The 21762-nt window shown below is 43.2% G+C and overlaps 1 protein-coding gene across 11 annotated transcripts in view; it reads right to left on the reverse strand.

Annotated features, from left to right (window-relative positions):
• Atp1b3 (ATPase Na+/K+ transporting subunit beta 3) overlaps positions 1 to 21762 on the reverse strand; it is a 44243-nt gene that overhangs the window by 12736 nt on the left and 9745 nt on the right. The window contains exons 1-4 of one of the 11 annotated variants that reach the window (XM_052717370.1): positions 21340 to 21455; positions 6731 to 6770; positions 4931 to 5059; positions 1990 to 2097 (exon numbers count right to left, since the gene is read on the reverse strand). In XM_052717370.1, coding sequence (XP_052573330.1) covers positions 1990 to 2097; positions 4931 to 5059; positions 6731 to 6743 — 250 coding nt within the window. In that variant the 5' untranslated portion in view covers positions 6744 to 6770; positions 21340 to 21455. Of the gene's footprint in view, positions 1 to 1989; positions 2098 to 4930; positions 5060 to 6360; positions 6473 to 6671; positions 6771 to 21005; positions 21301 to 21339; positions 21709 to 21762 lie in introns of those variants that run through there. The other 10 variants (XM_052717361.1, XM_052717431.1, XM_052717379.1 and 7 more) reach the window with 10 other exon arrangements.

Here is a 21762-nt window from a genome sequence, read left to right on the forward strand (position 1 = left end):
GTAGTTGACAAGGAGAATTCAATGGAGTATACCCTAGTGTGATGTTTCTGAGACAGAGGGGACTAGAGCCAAAGCAGCAGATGTACAAGTGTCCTCACATGAAGACATGCAAGTATAGTACTTACTAGTAATGGAGAAACTGTAAGAATACTGGCCTGAGTACTTCTACTATCTCTTTCTTCTTCTTTGGAGACTGGGTCTCATGTAGCCTAAGGTGGCCTTGGGTTTACTATTTAACTGAAGATGACGTTGACCTTCTGATCCTCCTGCCTCCACCAACCAACAGAGATTATAAGGAAGTATCCCGGCAAATGTAATGGTGAAGTGGGTGGACGCCCAGGCGCCTGCGTGCCAGGCAAGCACGACAGCTACAGCCCCATCCTGGCCTTTCTTCTATCGTTTGCAGTAAGATACTACATTATAGAAGAAGGTAAGTTGGTAAGTTATAGGGGAAGGAAAAGGATCAGAGGCCTGAGTAAAGGCTAGCAGCAATCATAGCTTTAGAGTCAGAGAAAGACAATGGGTAACCAGGCAGTCAAGCATGCCACCTGAGGGAGGGATTGCTAATCCAGGAATTACGTGGTTTTATGCAGAGCACAGCTCCACCACAAGTAATTGGCAGACTTAAAGACAAGGAATTTTAGAATGGTCTGTAAAACTGAAATGAAAAATCATGTTAATAAACTAGGTGGGAGCGGGGCATGGTGGCGCCCGCCTTTAATCCCAGCACTCAGGAGGCAGAGGCAGGCAGATCTCTGTGAATTCAAGGCCAGCCTGGGCTACAGAGTGAGTTCCAGGGCAGGCTCCTAAGCTACACAAAGAAACCCTGTCTCAAACAAACAAACAAACGCTAGATGAGGAAGACTGCTAGAGGAAAGAGGCTGAGATTAGTAAAGCCATCAGTAAGAGCCATTAGCACAAGGTACCGGGAGAAAGTCAACATGCTGGAAAGACACAGTGGTGCTGGGAAAGCTGCTCAGGGACTGGCAACCACTGGCCACCGGGGAACAACCGTGCTGAATCACAACTGAGAAGGGGACAAGGGGACCACGTGAATCCAAGCTTCAACTACTTATTCATTTGATTCTTGTTATATTCACATGAATTTGGATAAGCCAGCCAGAACAAGGAAGATGTGGGCTATAATACTTGCTAAAGAGCATCACATACTGGTGACTCTTTAACAAACATAATGTAACAAACGAATACATTAAAAATCTGACATGGGTACTATCCCAGATACAAAAGAGTCCCATAATGGGCCGTGGCACAGGCAGTGGGAGGCACCATGCTCCATTTCCAGCACCACAGAGGCACTGCTGTACAGGACACAGATTTGGCTTCAGTCTTACAACTAACAGTTGTGGTGGTATTGTGTTCCCCAAAATATTGTGTACCCTAATAAACTTATCTGGGGTCAGAAAACAGAAAAGCCACTAGATACTTAGGATAGGCAGTGGTAGCACACGCCTTTAATCCTAGCATTCCAGAGGCAGAAATCCATGTGTTCAAGGATACAGCCACAGCATGGTGACTCACGCCTTTAATCCCAGGGAGTGGTGGTAGAAAGCAGAAAGGTATATAAGGCATGAGGACCAGAAACTAGAAGCAATTTGGCTGGTTAAGCTTTTAGGTGTTGAGCAGCACAGTTCAGCTGAGAGCCATTCGGATGAGGACTCAGAGGCTTCCAGTCTGAGGAAACTAGATCAGCTGAGAAGTTGGCCAGGTGAGGTGGCTTGTTCTGCATCTCTGACCATCTAGCATTTCACCCCAATAACTGGCCCCGGGTTTGATTTTATTAATAAGAACTTTTAAGATTCATGCTACAAACAGTGAGTTTACTTGCAGATCTTCCCAGCTGTCTGTGTTTGAAAGGGGGAGAATAAGATCAGAAAACAGACTAAAGATGCTGCTTCTAAAGGCAGTTGTGTGTGGCTCTGGGCTCGGCAGGAACTCTAAGCTCTCCATCTTCTAGGACAACACACTTACGCTTTAGGAACCTCTTCAGGTCTTTGGTGAACTTTTCAAAAGTAGGCTGCTCAGACATGCTGTATGTATATTCCAAGGCAGTCAGTGGTTTTGGAAAAACCATAAGTCCTAAAAAGAGACAGGGAGGATTAACAGTAAGAAATGTTCCTGTTCCTTAGGGCCATGTGTCCACAGACACATAACAAACATTACAATTATCAACAACTCTCTATTTGGATCCAATTATGAAAGACATCTAAAAGAGCTCAAATCTTTACAACTAGTTAGACAAATGAATTAGAAACAGTCCCTCAATTTTATTATTTTCAGTTAATTATAACCATCACTCCTTACTTTAAAACATGATGTTTGCCAGGTCTGTGTGCCTTTAATTCCAGCACTTGGGAGGCCGAGGCAGGTGGATCTCTGTCACTTCAAGGCTAGCTTGGTCTACAGAGCTAGTTTCAACAAAAAACAAACTAAACACCACAAACACACAAACAAACCCCACAAATGCATGGGTTCGCGCGTGGGCGGGTAGGAGTGGGTGAGATACGCACACGTGCATACCAGAGGACAACTTCAAGTGTTTCTACCTTATCCTTGACCCGGGGTCTCTCGGTGAACCCGGAGCTGACAGTTTTTCTGCTCAGCTGGCTGGTCAGCAAGCCCGTGCGTGGCCTTCCCACCTTTACCCTCCTCACCGGAGTTATTGGTACAAGTGGCAATGCCTAGCTTTTACTGACTGTTAGGAATCTGAACTCAGGTCCTCACGATTACATAGCAAGTTCTCTTACCACTGAGCTATGTCCCTGGCTCTGACTTGGAACTTTCTTTCCCTTTTCTTTTTTTTTTTCCCCCCCAGAGCCGAGGACCGAACCCAGGGCCTTATGCTTGCTAGGCAAGCGCTCTACCACTGAGCTATGTTCCTGGCTCTGACTTGGAACTTTCTAAACTCAGATTTCTATCAAATGCTATTTTAGGTTTTTCTGTATGCTTGCTGCTACAGATAAACAACAAGCATCTTAGCATACCAGAATACTAAGAGTGTAAGTACCAGCCACCAGCAGGTGCACCTCTGCTCTGTCTAAGCACTTTATCATTCAAAATACAATTCTGAGGACATATCAAAGACAGCCTACTCTTTTAGTTAAAGAGTTTCCATTTAGAACCCTGCAGTAAATGTTCTTCCTTCAATAACCGTTGCTCCAGCACTGAAGTATGTTTGTTATATATCAAATCTGGATCACAATCAGTAACAATTTCACATCAGAAGTTGATACCCATGCATTATAGAGCAAACATACTTGTCTATAAAGAATAATATGGCTTCCAACTTTAATGTAAACATTTCTCATACCTAATTTGTACTAAATACACATGTGTTTATATATTTACTTATTTATACTGTAAAACTACAATACAACTGATAATATTATAGAACTCAGAACTTTTGAAAACACTTTACTGTTTAGATGGTTTATACAATTACAAACAGCTTAGCATTTTCTGAAGTAGGTCAGACTATGGCTGATAATAACAAAGTCATATAACTTAGATGGCAAGAAAATGAAATTTAAATTAGTGTAGGCAGAGGGCAAAAAAGTATATTAGGTGTAAACAAAAGAAACTAGAACAACCACAAAAAGTGGCTGAGAAGATGGCTCAGAAGTTCACACAGGAGAAAGACTATAGACAGGGTTCCTTAGCCTCAGCATGAGTTTGAGCTGAGAGCTCTGCTGGGAAGGAAGGCTGTCCTGCTCAGCAGCATCCTTGGCTTCTACTAGCAACTACCACTCCAGTTCCAATAACTAACAGTGATTCTGGACATTGCCAAGTGGTCTCTGGAAGACACATCCAAATTACTGACAAAGTTCTAGAGAGCAGCTTCCCACTTTGCCCACTCTCTTTGCTAACCAGATTCTACTCCTCTGGACAGGCACGTTCTAAAAACGTGTTTATCTGGGGAATCTCATGCAATGCTTTTCCTCTGGAAATGTCATCAAGACCGGGTCCTCACTAGCCTCTCTTACTTTATGGAGTTCTTTTTCATTTTTCCTAACAAGTCATTATTTAATCTGTTGGAAAGGCCAGGACCAGGCTAGGGATGTAACTTGGTGCTAGAGCACTTACTTAGCCTTTGCGGTGGGGTGGGGTGGGGAGTGGTAATGGATATACAGTTCAGTTTCCAGTATTGCCAAACAAACACTGTCAGTTCCCTGAGGCCAGGGGCCCTGTCCTACTCCCGAGGCAGAACTAGCATTCAAAAATTGTTTCAAAAGAATAAAATCAGGCGAAAAAAATGTAGTTTAGAGCCGGTTGGTGGTGGCACATACGTTTAATACCAGCACTTGGCAAGCAGAGCCAGGCGGATCTCTGTGAGTTCGAGAATAGCCTGATCTACACAGAGAGATCCAGGACAGGCACCAAAACTACCCAGAGAAACCCTGTCTTGAAATACTGAAAGAAAAAAAAAAAAAAAGAAAAAGAAAAAGGAAAAGGAAAAAGAAAATGTAGTTTATATAACCAACACTTTAGGTAAGTCTATTTTTTAGTATAACTGATTTTTAAATGACAACAGAGAATTAGGCATATAAAGAACACACTGATTTTATTCTCTAATGATGTAACCTTTTTACCACTTCCATACAAGCAATTAAAACCACAAAGCATCTATTTTATAAGACTAATAGTATAACTCAAGCCAGAGCCAAAATATGTGCTTCATATGTAACTTACTGAAGGCAGTATGAAAGTGCTATACAGTATTCATGAAACCATACCAACTCTTCATAACGATTCCAACATTCATTTCTGCTTATTCTTGTCAAAGGATTCAAAACTTACCAGTAAGTGAAACCAGCAGGTAAGTAGGAAAGAAATCGTTCACATTCCCGAACTCTAAGGTTTAACTTCTAGATGCTGTGATTTTTAAAAGCTATGATAATGTCAACACCGTTACCTGGACTAGGAATCTGGTCTCGGTATTTCGGAACCTCATCATTCAGAGTCTGGAGCATGGCCCACATTGTGAATGTGAAGAGTGCAGCCAAGAACCCATAAAAAACTAGGTAGAAGAGCAAGATCAGACCTGCAGAAGAGATGAACACACGTGAGATGTGGAGATATACACAGGGACTCACATTGGGCTATAAGGGGCAAACCAACTACTGTTCATTGCAAGGCTATGAACCCATGCTTTGCCATGCATGCAGCCAAGTATCCTCATATTGAGGGTACGGAAGTTGCATAAGCAAGAGGAGTTCTGGCAAGCAGCTGTCCCGGACCCCATGAGCCCTCCTCTCATCTTGTCCTTCCTGCAAAGTTTCCACTACTCATACGCTGGTTCAAGCTAGAACTTTAGCCGGGTGTGGCAGCACACATCTTTAATTCCAGCACTGGGGAAACAAAGGCAGCAGATCTTTGTGAGTTCAAGGCCAGCCTGATCTACAAATCGAGCTCTAGGACAGCCACAGCTACACAGAAAAACCTGTCCCAAAAAACAAAACCAAATAAGCAAGCCAAAAAAAAAAAAAAAAAGAGCTTTGAAAGTCCAGCACACGGAGGAGTGTTTCCCAAGAATTTCATGCCCTCAAAACTAAGATGACTTTAGGTGAGATAGCCTCCCCCAACACACTTAGATGTTTCTTTAAGTGGCAAGTTAAAAAAAAAATCCTCCTCTATACCTGTATTTCAGACACTTTATATACATTAAAGTTGTTAGGGTTTTGTTGGTGGTGGTGGGTTTTTTTTGGCCTCTTTTTAAAAAAAAAAAAAAAAAAAAAAAAAAAGAGCTTTTTTGAGACAAGGTCTTGATATGCAGCCTTGACTAGCTTGGAACTTGCTATGACCAGTTGGTGTGAACTCAAAGACATACCTGTTGAGTGCTGGGATTAAAGGCATATGCTACCACACCTGGCTTTGCGTTTATGTTTTAAAGGGTAAGTAGACTTAGAGAATAACCAAGAAATGTGCAGAGAAGGAAAAAAAATCACAAAGATGAAATTCACTGAAGTCTGGAAAACACTGGTTAAGCAGAAGGGCGGGCTCAGGCAGACATGCAGAGAGAAGAGGCAAGAGCAGAAGCAAGCCCTGGGCTCCAGGAGCACAGCCCTGCAGCTGCGCTGAAGGCCCCCTGTGACAGACACACTTCAACACCCAAACTTAATCCCGCCCTCTAACTGGGAAACACGTCTATCTCAAGCCAATGATTTGTTTTGGGAACACCAAAAATAACCAGTATTTCCCTCTCCTCACTTACATTCCAAGTTCTAACATTAGAAATAACTATCCTCAAAATTATATATCAGAAGTCTTATTTCTATTTCAATGTTTTTAAAAATGATGGGGGAAAACTAAACAACATTCAACTCCACCGAGTTGACATCTTACCAGTTTACTTTACTCCCATCTTAATATTTGCCAAAGTCCCTTCCGAGTAGAGACACGGCAGGGAATCCTAAGAGGACTCTCACAGGAACAAATTCAAAGGGCTTATAAATTTCTGTAATAATGAAAATTTGAACATACTTATCCATCCACACCCCACAAGTTGATACACAACTTTCTTCGATTCTCAAAGAACAAGATCCCAAAACAGATTACGCCCAAAGCTAGGTAAACTTTCTCAATTGCAGGCCAAGAATCCACTTCAAAGGGAGACAGTCTAATCAATTCCATGTTACTTTAGACTAGCATCCTACCCTTCCTCCCAGTTACCAGGAGATAGAAGTTGAGAAGACAGAAGGAAGACAGATATCACCTTCCGGCAGCATCGCTTCCCACCACCCACTTCGGTCCTGCTGCAGAAAAAGAAAAAAACAAACAAAACAAACAAAAACCTCATGGGGTGAGTCACATGCTACAGTGAGAAAAGAAACAGCCCCTGCCACCAGAAGAGGTAGCAGAGCGAGGCATTCAGCTCCAGGTGCACGGGAAATGATAAAACCAGAGTCACCCAGCACGCAGCCTAAGGAGTACGCACACTGACAGAACACAGAAAGACGGCGGCCAGGAAAGCTCGCTGGTCAATATGGAAGAAAAGTGCTTAAGAATCACCTCAAAATGTTCTCACATTTTCCAACTTGAAATTTCCAGGAAAACCAGTATAAATGAAACTTATGAATATGAACAAACTATCCAAAGAATCATTACACAATAAAAAGTGTTAAAACTTCACATAAGGGCTAGGCGGTGGTGGCATGCGCCTTTAATCCTAGCACTTGAGAGGCAGAGGCAGGAGGATCTGTGAATTCAAGGCCAGCCTGATCTACAAATCGAGTTCCAGGACAGCCAGGGCTACACAGAGAAACCCTATCTAGAAAAAAACAAAACAAAACCAAAAAAAACCAAAAAAAAAAAAAAAAAAAACCCAAACCAAAACCAAAACCCAAAAACAAAAACAAAAAATCCACACAGCATCACTAACAAAATAACCAAAAGACACTAACACGAACTTAAAGATTCTGAAGAAATGGGGCTGGAGAGACAGCTCAGCAGTTAAGAGCACTTGTTGATCTTGTAAATGATCCAGGTTCAAATCACAACACCTACAATGGTGGTTCACATCCATCCTTAACTCCACTTCCAGAAAATACAATGCCCTCTTCTGCCCTTGAAGGGCATCAGGCAAGCTTGTGAAGCGCTTGCATTATGCAGGTAAAACACACATACGAGAGAGAGAGAGAGAGAGAGAGAGAGAGAGAGAGAGAGAGAGAGAGAGAGAGAGAGAAGAAGAAGAAGAAGAAGAAGAAGAAGAAGAAGAAGAAGAAGAAGAAGAAGAAGAAGAAGAAGAAGAAGAAGAAGAAGAAGAAGAAGAAGGAAAAAACAAAAAACCCTCAAGAAATATCACAGCCAGCCAGGCATGGTAAGTCACAGCTGTGATCTCAGCACAAGGGAGGCTGCAGCGGGAGGCTGGTCACAGAATGGAGGCCAGCCTGGACTACAAAGTGAGTTCTAGGACAACCAAGGTTACATAGCAGAACCCTGCCAGAAAGAGAGAGAAGGGAAGGGGTCCAGTTTATTACTGAACAGCATTCTCCACAAAAGCCACTCTTGCTGTACAGCATTCGCACCAACACGACCTTCTGCTCCAGGACCTGTCAGCATGGACTGATGGCCAACTAGAAAGCTTTTCCTCTTCAGGGGGCATGGCTCCTCCTGCTTTTTCTTTTCTTTTCTCTCATCATTCTGGGGATGGAGCCCAGGGCCTCGAAGATCCTTGGCCAGTACTTCACCACCAGCCCAGACTTTTATTTTTGTTCTTGAGAAGCCCAACTTTCAAACTGCACCTCCCTGGTTTCTGATGAAGAGGCAGCGCTAGGACAGAGCTCCAGCTGGAGCCAGGGGCCACGGTTACCATGGGTCTTGTTAGTTTGCCCCGCTCTAATCTGGTTTTCGACTTCCACTCCCCCTCCTACCCCCCAAAAGAAGTTAACAGTGGTACCCTTGCTAAGTATTCAGTTCACAGAAAGGAGACCTAGAAAGTCAAGGTGTTTTTGCTTTCCCATTCACTACTGTGTGCACGTGGGACAGCTGTGGCAGGCAGGACAACTCTCAGGTCCTCTTCTCCAGCATGTGGGTCTCAGGTTCCAACTCAGGAGAGTTGATAAGATAAAAGAAACATGTTTGGAATGGAACTGCAATGAGGTTTCACAGCAAACTCAAGGTTTCATGTTTAACCTAATCAACTGCATCTACTTAAAAAAGAAGAAAAAAAAGCTTACTTGAGGTCTGGTTCATGTGTTATCTACACAACTAAGAAGCAAGAAATCTGGCCAAGGTTTACCCTGTCTCACTAAAGAAACCAGTCCCGGGGGCTGGAGAGATGGCTCAGTGGTTAAGAGCACAGCACTGCCTGCTCTTCCAGAGGTCCTGAGTTCAATTCCCAGCAACCACATGGTGGCTCTCAACCACCTCTAGTGGGATCTGATGCCATCTTCTGGCATAAAGTTGTACATGCAGATAAAACACTCATATACATAAATAATAAAATCTTGAAAGAAAGAAAGAAAGAAAGAAAGAAACAAACAAACAAACAAACAAACAAACCAGTCCCATCCCACCCTACCACTCTGGTTCAGCTCTAACTGTAAAATGTAGTCCTGCCACCAGGTGAATACAGGCCTCAAATGCTCCACTGGAATGCATCCACAGCAGGAAGCTGGCTGGGGCCCAGCAATATCTTGGAAATACTTTGCTCCTCAGCCCTCAGCTTCCATTCCTCGCTAGAAAATCCCAACAGAACTCAGGAGAGCTATATTTGGGATTTTGAGTCATAAAGCAAGCACAGAGGTCCAGGAGGGATGCAGGGTTTCTATCAGGTCCTAGGGTCAGGGCAAGCCTCCAGCACATCTGTTCCATACCCTGGGGGCCCACTGAGATACAGCTTAGTGTGTACTGGGGTCTCATGTTTTAGTGAGGCTTGACTGAATCCTAGGCTGCTCAAGGGACTCAATTTACAACGCCTTCTTCCTTCCGTGGAAGTCAACAGAGTTCAACGTCCCTAAACCATTGGGTCCTGGGGTGGCCTTTCAGGTAACCAGCCCTCATCCTGCAGCCAGGGATCTAACTTAATTTCTTCATCAGCCTAACAAAGACTATCACCCAGAAAATCCCAGGGTTTTAAAGATCATGCCAGAAACCAAGGATAAAGACCAAGTTCTTCAACATACACCACCAGCTTGTGTCAGAGGCCTGGGCAAAAGTAGAGCAGTGAAGTGGAGGTCGGCCTGGGCTACAGTGTGAAGCCCTGGCTCAGAAAGACAGAACAGAACAGAAGCAGCCCTGAGTACACACCCTCTAGTTACCCACAGGCACCTGACATGAAAGACAGCTCAGAGGATTCTGTGGCCTGAAACTTTCACCTGATAAATAACCACTCTGTTTATAGTTTTGATTGTTTTAAGGCAGCGGCAAGTATTCTTTAAAAAAAAAAAAAAAAGTAATTCTATGCCTCACACTAATTTTAAAAAACTCAGTGTATCTGAATTTTGAATCTTTTATTCTGACAGTTTCATCCATGTACACTTTGTATCCCGCACCCCCCCCATGTCTTATCTTTCACTTATTTTACTGTAGTGCAGCCTGCTGCAATACTGACAATCTTGTGAGGCAAACAACAACAACAAATTCGGAAAAAAGAAAACAACATAAACATAAACTAGAATGTTACTAGTATATGGTTTGCACCGACATTCAAATGTACTAGGTAGTTTAACTGCTTCTAGTTATGTCCAGATTTATGCAACTCTACCACAAAACATTTCAGAATATTTTAAACAAGATCTGTCTCCTACCCACTCCATACTTATCTTCATTCTTTGTCCTCTACCTCACCAGGTTCCTCCAATCACAAATTTTTTTAACCTATTTTCTAAATATGTTACATAAACAGAAACAACTTCTTTTATATCTAAACATGGATGAGCATTTCAGCCCTTTCTGTGGCTGAAATTGTATTGATATACATTTCACTGACCTTTGAGCTACCATTACAAACTAGGCTAGAATATTTCCAAAATACTCTTAGGTATTTATCTCTATGTTGAACTGCTAGGTCTCATGTACTTCTGAGTTTAGTGAGGTCCCCACCCCGCTGTTGTGGATCAGACCAAGGACCCTGTGGTGCTGGTAAGCACTCTGTAGTTGAGCTATACCTTCAGTCCTGTTAAGCATTTTGATTTACTGATTTGCAGCGCTGGGGACTGATATCAGGGCCTTGTGCATGCTTGGTTACAGGACACCCCGACTCAAGTTAAAAAAGACAGTGTTAGAGCTAGGAACCTCCACGACTTTGTGTGGGTTCAAATTCTGCAGTCCTGTTCTTGCTTTGTGTATATATATATGAATATGTAGATAGCCCCACCATCATGAATAAAGACTCAATGTACCTTTGCCAGATGTCCAGAAATTGAGTGATAACAAGGACAGCAAGTATTTTTCAAACATAACCAAGTTGCCTAAGATACACAGAACTTTGTAGTCAAAAACCACACTCTTCAAATCTAAGAGCATTTGCCCACAAATTAGCCATGAACTAAATGAAAAAAAAAGTGGGCTAGAGGTATAGCTCAGTGATAAACTCCTGCTCAGCAGGTGTGAGGCCCTGGCGCTCAATCCCTGGTATCTCTTGTACCCTCAGAAAACGATTTTCTAAATTTTTAATTAAAAAACAAAGCAGGTACAGTAGCACATGTCTGTAATCCCAGCACTTAAGAAGCTGAGGCAGGAGGATCAGGAGTTCAAGGCCATTCTTGGCTACATAGTTTGAGGCCAACCAAGGCTACATATGATCCTGTTTCAAAAAGAAAAATAAACCAGGCATGGTGGCGCCCGCATGCCTTTAATCCCAGCACTTAGGAGGCAGAGGCAGGCGGATCTCTGTGAGTTCAGGGCAACCTGGTCTACAGAGTGAGTTCCAGGACAGCCAGGACTGTTATACAGAGAAACCCTGTCTCAAAAAACCGAAAGTTTAGAAAATAGTCTCTGAAATAACCATTGAGCTAAAATATTTATTTTATTTTATTTTTAAAGAAAAACTGGGCTGTGGATACAGCTCAATGGCAAAACATTTGCTTTTTGTGCCGAGATTAATACCATTAAACAAAACCCAGGAAGGGCTGGTAGGGTAGGCCAGCAGGTAAAGACACCTAGCACCACACCTGACCACCTCAATTCATCCCCAGAACCTGTACGGTGGAAGAAGAAATTGACTGCTCTCACCTTCACACCCACATTATGATGTGCAACATTTTATTTACATGTGCAAAGTAAATAAATGTAATAAAAAATAAAACACTGTAAAATACTGAAATAGAATATCAAAATGATGTAGTCAAATCAGAAACCAAAGTAAAACCTATACTCTAAGTGTATTCACTAGAGCTGGAGACAGTTCAGCATGAACTACTCACTCTTCCAGATGACTCAAGTTCAATTCCCAGCACCCACGGCAGGTAGTCACAACCTCTTCCAACTCCAACTCCGGAGTGTCTGATGTCTGATTTGTGCTGGCACCTGCACTCACTTGTATACTCCCCCTCCACACACACACATATTTAAAATGATTAAAACACATTTAAAAATAGACTGACTTTTCAAAAGAGATGAACAAATGTCAGGTTTTCAGTTAGTTGAAGAGTAAACCGGGCTGGGGACATAGCTTAGATTTTAGAGTACTTGCCTAGCACACATGAAGTCCAGGGTTCAATTCCTAGCACAGCATGAAACTAGGTGTGATGGCAGAGGCCTGTAATCCAGCACTCTGAAGGAAGGAGGGTGAGAAGTTCAAAGTTACTGTAGGTAAATGTGTTGCAACTCTGTGGGTTTGGTGCTATCTAGGCTATTTTTAGTTCCAGACAACCTGGGCTATAAGACCTTGCTTAGGTTAGAGAAAAACAAACAAAATCGTCTCTTACAACTTAAGGTAGAAACACCGGAGTAAAGCCTGGGCTACACATGAACCCCTGTCTCAAAAACACCCAAAAGAGAAACTGGTGAGAAAGCACAGCAGTTAAGGGCACCAGCCCCCACATGGCAGCTCCAATGCCCTCTGCTGGCCTCTTCAGGCACACACACAATGCACAAACGCATGCAGGCAAAACACATACATCTAAAATAATAAACAAGATGGGGTAAGCTGGGCACGGTGGCTGTAGCTGCCCCATGCCATCACTTGGTAGAACAAGACAGACAAACTGAGTTTTGGGTCAGCCTGGGCTGCACAGCCAGTTCCAGATCAGCCAGGGCTACATAGTGAGATCTTGTCTCAAAACAACAGTGGGAATATAGTTCAGTAGTACAGCACTTACCTAGCATGCACAAAACTAAGTCTAATTTCCAATAATGAACACGCACACGAAATGGAGACTAAAAAATAGAATTAAAATATTTAAAAAGAATAAAGAGGCAGGCGGATCTCTGTGAGTTCGAGGCCAGCCTGGTCTACAGAGCAAGATCCAGGAAAAGGCGCAAAGTTACACAGAGAAACCCTGTCTCAAAAAACCAAAAAAAAAAAAAAACCCCCCAAAAAAAAGAATAAAGAAAGGCACAAACCGCTACAAAAATATACAAAGGCAGTAAAAACAGCACAGGTCTGGGAAGGTAGCTCAATCAGTAAGTGTTCAAATCTCTAGTATGCATGGCCTGTAGGGATATATGTAGGCAGAACACTGTAAACATAATAAGTAAATAAATCTTTTAAAAAACTGTTTTTATTTCTTATGCATATTGGTGTTTGCCTGCATGTCTGGGTGAGGGTGTCAGATCTTGGAGTTACAGAGTTGTGAGCTGCCATGTGGTGCTGGGAATTAACCACTGAGCCATCTCTCCAGTCCTGAAAACTGAAATTTCTGTAGGAAACAGACTGGTAATGCCATTTCAATCAGTATTACTTACAAATAAACGCAAAGGCAAGTTGAATGAAATTTAACAGTGATCACCCAGAAGCCCACTCAGAGTCTAGTTAACATTTTACCTTCCTGTGTCTGGTTTCTGAATGCAGTTCAAACAGCAGGTGTCAATGTCCTTCACCCCCAAACAATACAGCATCCTATGAGCTAAAGTTGAGGGGCAAGTTTACACTCAAGAAACCAGACAAATCTCCAACAGATCATTTGACAAAATCCATTCATCTCTGTAATCCCAACTCCTACCGAAGACATAACCTCATACCATCATAGTAGATCTCTACTTCCACTGCTCTAAATGCGGCCACCATTCTGGACATTTCCACCCCACGCAAATGAAATCATGTAGTATGTACTTTCTTCAGTGAAGCATTCCCAATCAAATTATGAGGGTATTTGTTTGTTTGCTTGTTTTTTAAAATACACGGTCTTATGATGTAGCTCTGGCTGGTCTAGAAATCCCTATGTATACCAGGCTAGCCTCAAACTGCCAACTCCTGGAATCAGAGGCATGTGCCACCACACTCAGCGTTATCCATCATCCACGTATGCCCCTTAATACATTTCTTACAGTTGAGTCGTATTCCACTGTGTAGACATACCAGTTTGTTTGTCTATTCTCCTACTGGTGGACACCTGGGCTGTTTCCAGTTTAGAGCTATTATGAATAGAACTACTATGCACATTCTTGTACAAGTGTTTTTGTGGACATGTTTTCATTTCTCTTGGGTAAACACATAGGAGAACTGCTGGGTTGGGATGTAAGTGTGTATTTGCTTTTATAAGAAGCTGACAGACTTCTACCCAAAATAGATACATCAAGCATCACATGTTTAAAAGCACCAACACAGATAATAAATAGTGATTGCCCAGAGAAGCAATGGATCTACTGATATCTACTTGTAAAATTGCAAACAAGTGTGTTATCTCTGTTACATGAGAATAGGAAACCCAAGAATCCTATATGCCATTCAGATCAGTTCACGATTTTTTTCCTTCCTTGTCTTCTTTTGGGAATAGAGGGGGTTGAGACAGCCTCATACAGCTCGGGCTGGCCTCAAACTATGCTGTGTAGCAAAGACTGGCCTTGAACTTCTGGTTCTCTTGCTCCACGTCCCAGTTGCTAGGATTGATTACAGGTGTGCACTACTGAGCCTGGCCCACTTCACTATGTCTTGAGTCAGTCCACAAGGACTACTTTTTTTTTTTTTATTTACTATGTATACAGTGTTCTGCCTGCATGTATGCCTGCAGGCCAGAAGAGGGCACCAGATCTCATTACAGATGGCAATGAGCCACCATGTGGTTGCTGGGACTTGAACTCAGGACCTTTGGAAGAACAGCCAGTGCTCCTAACCTCTGATCCCTCTCTCTAGCCCCCCACAACGACTACTTTTAAGTCTAGAGTCAACAGTTGCAACTCGTTTTTGTAATCAATACAGACTCGCACAACTGTCATCCACTTGGAGTGCCAGTAAAGCTCCAACAGGCACTGTACAGTCAGCAAAGCCTACAATACTATCTGGTCTTTCAATGTTTGCTACATTCGGACAGGCTTCATACAGTGACATCTGTAATTAGGCAACCTCTCCCTTTACAGAGGCCCAGAGGCTTTTCAAAGAGAAATCTAGCCGGGCGGTGGTGGCGCACGCCTTTAATCCCAGCACTTGGGAGGCAGAGGCAGGCGGATCTCTGTGAGTTCGAGGCCAGCCTGGTCTCCAAAGCGAGTTCCAGGAAAGGCGCAAAGCTACACAGAGAAACCCTGTCTCGAAAAAACAAAAAACAAACAAACAAAAAAAAAAATCAAAGAGAAATCTAAGCTTAGATACAGATGTGGAACTGGAATTTAGGTCTGTATTCTGTCCCAGTCTGATCATCTTCTCAGTGGACTTCTGAAAGACATCAAGTAATATACATGTGCATAGGTTCACCCTTATTATGACCCTAGAAACTTCAAAATCAGTGCAAAACTTAGTGGAACACACAGTAATCTGGCTGACTGAATTACGACTTTTTGTACAACAAATGCCATCAAACTTTCAGTATACAGCTAAAGCAACTAACTCAAAACCCTCAATTTTACTTCAAGGACTAAATGAATCACAAGCTAAAACGTTGCTCGTCCCAAAACACACACTACTAGATGCTACAGGGATATAACTGCAGGTGAAAATCCTGCATTATGGAATACACACACCAGGTTCAGATAGTACGAGAAATAAATGGTATTATTTTCACTTAGAGTACATCAGAAGGCTTGTGGCAGATCTGACATGCAAAAGAAGTCCAATAGGAAGAATTAATATGCAGAGAATGAACAGCATGGAGAAAGGAACAAGCTGGTCATTCCAGACCAAGGAGGCCTCGAGAGCAGTGCAGACTATCACAAAGAGATAAGTGTCAGACACATGAAGATCTCTGCTAGGCAGCAGGCTTATGATAATATAAAAATCCTATGACTAGACAGACATGTAGTCCTTGGATCCTGATACAAAGACACTGAGGCTGTTAGGATACACCTCACAAGGAAGCACACAAAGTCGTTTGTGCCTGTCATCTAGCACTAGCACTTTGGAAGCTAAGGCAGCAGGACTGCCTCAAGTTCAAGTCTTCATAGTAAAACTGTCTTTAAAATGAGATAGCTTAGTGAGTAAAAGCATCTGCTATCAAACTTCATGACCCTGGGACCCACAACGGTAGGAGAGAATCAACTCTAACATGTTGTCGTGAGACCTCTACACATGGCACTGTTGAAACATTTACATGTGCGTGTGTGTATAAACACACACACAAATATATAATTAACAAATAGAAAAAAATGAAACGTGGATACTTAATATATTAACTAAACTTTAAAAAGATAAAGTCATTCTCCTTAAACACAGAATGACAAAAATCAGCTATCTATATTTTAAGTATTACAGGCTTTAAACTTTTATTTACATATAGGAAAAGAGACTATTAGAATGTTAACAGCAATTACATGAAATGGTCAGAGAACAGCAGTATGTCTACTTAAAATCAATACAATACAAATATCAGAAAACAATAAATTTATCTTTCAAAAGTAAATGTTTTGGGGGCTGGAGAGATGGCTCAGCAATTAAGAGCACTGGCTGCTCTTCCAGAAGTCCTGGGTTTGAATCCCAGCAGTCTCATGGTAGCTCATAACCATCTATACATAACTCTAGTCCCAGGGGATTGGACAGCCTCCTCTGACCTCTGAGGGTACCAAGCACACACAGGGTGCAGAGATAGGCATGCAGGCAAAACACTCACACACACACACACACACACACACACACACACACACACACACACACACACACATAAATAAAATCTTAAAAAAATGTAAAAACAGTAAATCTTAAAAAAGTAACTTTTTTCTTTTACACAATCAGTGCTTATATAACTAGTCCTTAATCAAATGTAATAATAAACCATTGCAAAATTGTTACTGTAGGTAGGTCTTTGTTTTGTTTTTCTAAGGCAGAGTCTCACTATGGTGCCCTGGCTGTCCTTGAACTCAATATATAAACTAGGATGGCCTGGAACTTACAGCAATTCTCCTGCCTCTACTTCGTAATTCCATCTTCAATCTCCAAATGATGAAATTACAGATGTGGGCTGTCATGTTGACCTATTAACTAGTTTAAAAAATAAAATAAAAGCTACCTATTAGTACAAGTTTAATTCTGATAAAATTTCAGAAATCTACTTTAAGGGAGAGGAAAAAGCAAACAAACCATTTGGGAGTGAGGTTCTTTAATAACATTAAAACACGTGCGTCACAATGGTCCTGTGACCTCCTTCCTTCCCTCCCATCCACTACAGGTCTACTTCCTGCACAGTTCAGGAGTGATGTCTTAGTCCTGCTGATGACAGTTCAGTACATGCCCTGATCTGGGGCTGCCCCTCCCCCACTGTCCTGCATTTATAACCTGAACACAAGGTAAGGTAAGGCTTGTAATTTTTCAAAAGTGCCCATATCTGTAAAATTTCACAACTGTCTTACTCACTAGACAAAGACAACCACCTTATAAAGCTACAGAATACTGGAATGATAAACACACTTGGCTTCTCCTACAGCTAGACACTAACATTAGATGGAATCTATTCTCCTGTGCAGAACATTTGCTAAGGTCTGACCCAGAATGGAAGCAAGCAGTTGCCAAAATGGCATTCCACGGATCTACAGTGAAGAGCAGGCACATGAACACCCGCAGTCGGCTAGTTATGGACCAGAACTTATGTGACTACGCTTAGTAATCGGAATCTTGAGTTCTAAGTCAATATTAATTTACAACGCTGATCAATAGACAAACCAAATACGATAACGGACTCCAAAGAATGCCCCAAGTTTATCTTTAATGATACCATGCCGGGCATAATTTACAAAACCAAACCTCTGATCTAGGATTCTGTCCTCTCACCAAGTGACTTTTCTCACCTATGTCTTGTGTACAATTCCTGCTGGAAGCGTATCACAGTATTTGGTACCTGATGTAAATTTATTTTTTACAGTGTATCTACACACACAATATACAGAAACAATAAGAAACAACTCTTCCTTAGATACATTGTTTGCTACTATATGCCATAATTACATGTTACTTATAAACCAGATGTGGTAACAAATGCCTATAATCCCAGCACTCAGGAAGTGGAGGTGGGAGAGCTCCAGTTTAAAGCCAGCAGGACTCAAAACAACCAAACAAATTTATCTGCAACACATGGTACACTGCCTACCTTAACACTACATTAGCTCTCATTGTGTTTAATTCACAAGCTTATTTAATGTCTGCAGAATCAGCCACCAGGCGCCAACATTTTCTGTTCTGTTTTGTCAGAAATGGCAATACTTATTCCTGCTGTGTGCTTACTGTTCAGTTTGAGAAACTAACACTAAGTATACCTCAATCCCCACACTGCCTCTGCTTTACAGGGCTGTTAGGGAAACTAAATGAGGTGTATGTAGGCATTCTGAGACTGCTGTAACCCAGTGTGCCGAGATTATCAAGTAAATACACAGGGCAGCAAGCAGCTACTCAAAAACTTCAGACAGCTGTTTTCAATATGGTAATGTGATGCAACAAGCAAAAAAATTTTCATTTTCTAAAATATTTACAGCAAAAGTACAGATAGGGTTCCTCTGTGTAACAACTCTGGTTGTCCTGGAACTCACAGAAATCCTCCTGCCTCTGCCTCCCAGACTGCCAGGATTAAAGGCGTGAGCCACCACGACTGGCATAAAATTATTTTAAATATAAGATTTTTAAAATATCTAATACACTTAAAGGGAAACACCTCAGACCAATATGGAACATGCTGCAGACCTAAGTATAATAAGACCAGAAAACTATGGACATCTTTATAAAATCTTGGAAGGGAGGTCTTTATACAAAACAGACTGAGCAACTTTACAAAGTAAAAAAAAAAAAAGCGCCATTTTTCTTTACAACCACCTACATACATTAAATTTATGATAAATATTTGCCCACATAAAGAGTTTTTTTTTTTTCAAGAATAAAAAAGCTATTACCAGAAAATGTAAAAGCAATCACAAAGTTAAGAATAGCTTCAGTGTGGAAGATAAAACACCATTACACCCTCACTGGTGGGAATATACTCTGACACATTTCCAGGAAGGCACCAATGACAACATGCTTTCAAACTCTACAAGGTCTGTATGAGCAGCCTAGAAATCCTACCAGTTTGAACAGATCCCAAGAAGGGGCGCAGGGGATGAAGGAAGGACCAGGACATATAGTGGGGAAAAAAGGATATTTATACAGTGGGACACCAGTCAAGTAAATAAATTAATAAAAATGGTGATACAGATCATTTTAACATAGGAAGGTGTTTACAAATACTTAGATTATATGGTTATGATCTCTTTTGGCTTAAAACAAACAAATAAAAAATCATACAAATTGCAAAAAGACACACCAGAATGTTAATGGTGGATCAGGCAGCTGGCTCATACAGGGCTTTGATGATTTTAAGTAAAAAGCACCCCTCTTGGCAGACAGCCCCATAGGCACATAGCTGTCCAAACCTCGGCAGAGTCTGAGTGTAGGAGCCCTTCTCCAAAGCAGACCCACCATGACTACTAGGTCCTTGGCCTTGAAGGCTGAGAATGGACTCCAGCCTCCTCTCACCCACATTTTCTTAAAAGAATGTCCTTGTGCTGGAATCTTCAACTAGCCATGCAATCTGCACAGGCTTACAATTACAATAAACTCGAAATTTACTATTTGAGCATAAGGCTAATAAATACTGATTCTGTAAAAAGAAGTTTTGCCTAATTCTTTCAAAGCTGCTAAGCCCAGCTTTATTTTCTGTTCTGCTACAACCCCTTATACTCTGCCCAATTCTGAGATACTTTGTACAACTTATCTACTTAAATGCCTATTACCAAGGAAATCTCTATCCTACAACAGCACCGTCTGAGCTGCCATGATGGTCCACTCATGTAAGTGGCTGAGACAAGAGGACTACCCAGAAGTTAGCCTGGGGCCAGTCCGGGCGAGGACCTGCAGAAGCACTAGCGAAGTGAAGACACTCAGTGCTAGAAGTAAGAAAGGCAGACAGGAAGGCAAAAGGTAATCTACAAAAATAAATCTCTTCCCCTGCACCCCCAAGTCGCTTCGGTTGAAAGTGTACTTCAGAAACAAGCAATTTTCATCATTCTCTCTTTAACTCTGGGTGGAAGATTTATTTCGTCATCACATAGTGAGCTCCCAAGAAAAGACAGCAATTTAAATAAAAATTGTACATGATTACTGGGCAGTTAGGCAAGGCATGTGTAAGATAATACAACCACTGGACTGGGATTAAAGGAGACTGGGCTCTTTTCTTGGCCCCGTGGAATATGTAATTTTACATAAGCAAAATCACAACCTCTGGGTCTCATTTTCCTCATTTCTGAAGTGGAGGTTGGGAATTTAAAGAAAAACAAAAAACAAAAAAACCACCCTTCCAGGGCCCCTTTCAGCTGGTGACAGGACGTCACGTCGCCTTCCACCCTGGAGGAGCTCACTTGTTTTCTGAGCCACACAGCTCATTTAAGGTCCTTATGCTTCTCTTAAAAATGTCATTGCCCCAACGGTTCTCACCTCTAGAAATCTAGTCTTGCTCGGAATGAAAGGAAAAAAAAACGGTCAAGATCCCCTAACAAAATACTCTTTAAAAGGATTTCAAAAAGATAAAATTGTTGAAACATAAAGGTAATAATGGAACTCGCTTGTCCACCTTCTTCCCTAACATTTTTTTTTTTTGAACAAAAAGGGCACCTTAAAGCAACAGTACGACACCCAGAAGATGGATTCACTATCTCTTTTTAAAACAATGAGTTCGCGCAGAGAAAAGCTGCTAACATTCAACCATCACTCCAATGTTTTGAAGGCTCGGGGCGGGCGGGCGCGCGGGGAAGGGGTGTTTAGATAGGACTGTCTTTCCCCAAAACAAAATCCGCAAGGCAGAAAAGCGCTGTGACCTCCGAGCACGAGGAAGCCCTCCCCGAGCCGGCCTTTCTCGGTCGGAATTCAAGTGCATTTTCGCGGACAATGTGCCCCAGTGATTAACTCCCCCGTCACACGTCCCTGCAACACACACACACACACACACCCGGCGCTCGCCCGCACTCTCCCGGGCGTCCGGGTGGCAGCGTCGCCGAGTCACAAGATAGCGGACAGTGGAAATTTCCTCTCCCCAGGCAGGCGAGGGGCAGGTCCGGCTTCCCCAGTCGGCGCGGCCCGGGCCTCCAGGGCGCGCTCCCCACAAAGGAGGCCTGGCCCGGCCGGCGGGTCCCGCTTCCGGCGCCGCTCGCGGCGGGAACCGGCAGCACGTGCGCCCCGCTCGGGCCGGGGAAGCGGCCGCCTTAGCCTCGGAGCCGGGCCACCAAGGCCGCGGGCAATGAATGGGGCCGTCCGCGGCGCCGCCCGCCCCGCCGCGCGCTCACCCCAGCTCTTGGCGGTGCGCCCCAGGCACTCTCCGCTGGTCGGGTTGTAGAGGAACAGCTTCCACTCGGCCAGGCTCTGATGGAAGGACTTCTTCTCAGTCTTCGTCATGGTGGGCGTGCGGAAGGCGAGGCGAACGCAGGCCGCGGGGCTGGGGGCGACGAGGGGCTCGGCGGCGCGTCCTGGCGACGGCGGCGCAGCCCAGCGACTGCGGCAGAGGACGGCAGGGCCGCAGACAACTCTCCGTTACTAGACCACTCGAGCCGACTGCGCCGCGCCGGGCCGGGCGGCCGCTGGGGCCGCGGGAGCCTGACGTCTCCGCCCTCCGCAGCCAATCCCCGCGCCGCTGGCGCGCACCGCGGCCGCTGCCTCCCGCCCGGCTGGGCGCGGCCCGAAGGCCCGGGGCCGCCCGGGTGGCCCCGCCC

Source organism: Peromyscus californicus, unplaced genomic scaffold (assembly GCF_007827085.1).
Source record: "Peromyscus californicus insignis strain IS unplaced genomic scaffold, ASM782708v3 Scaffold_11__1_contigs__length_118956290, whole genome shotgun sequence".
NCBI classification, from domain to species: domain Eukaryota; kingdom Metazoa; phylum Chordata; class Mammalia; order Rodentia; family Cricetidae; genus Peromyscus; species Peromyscus californicus.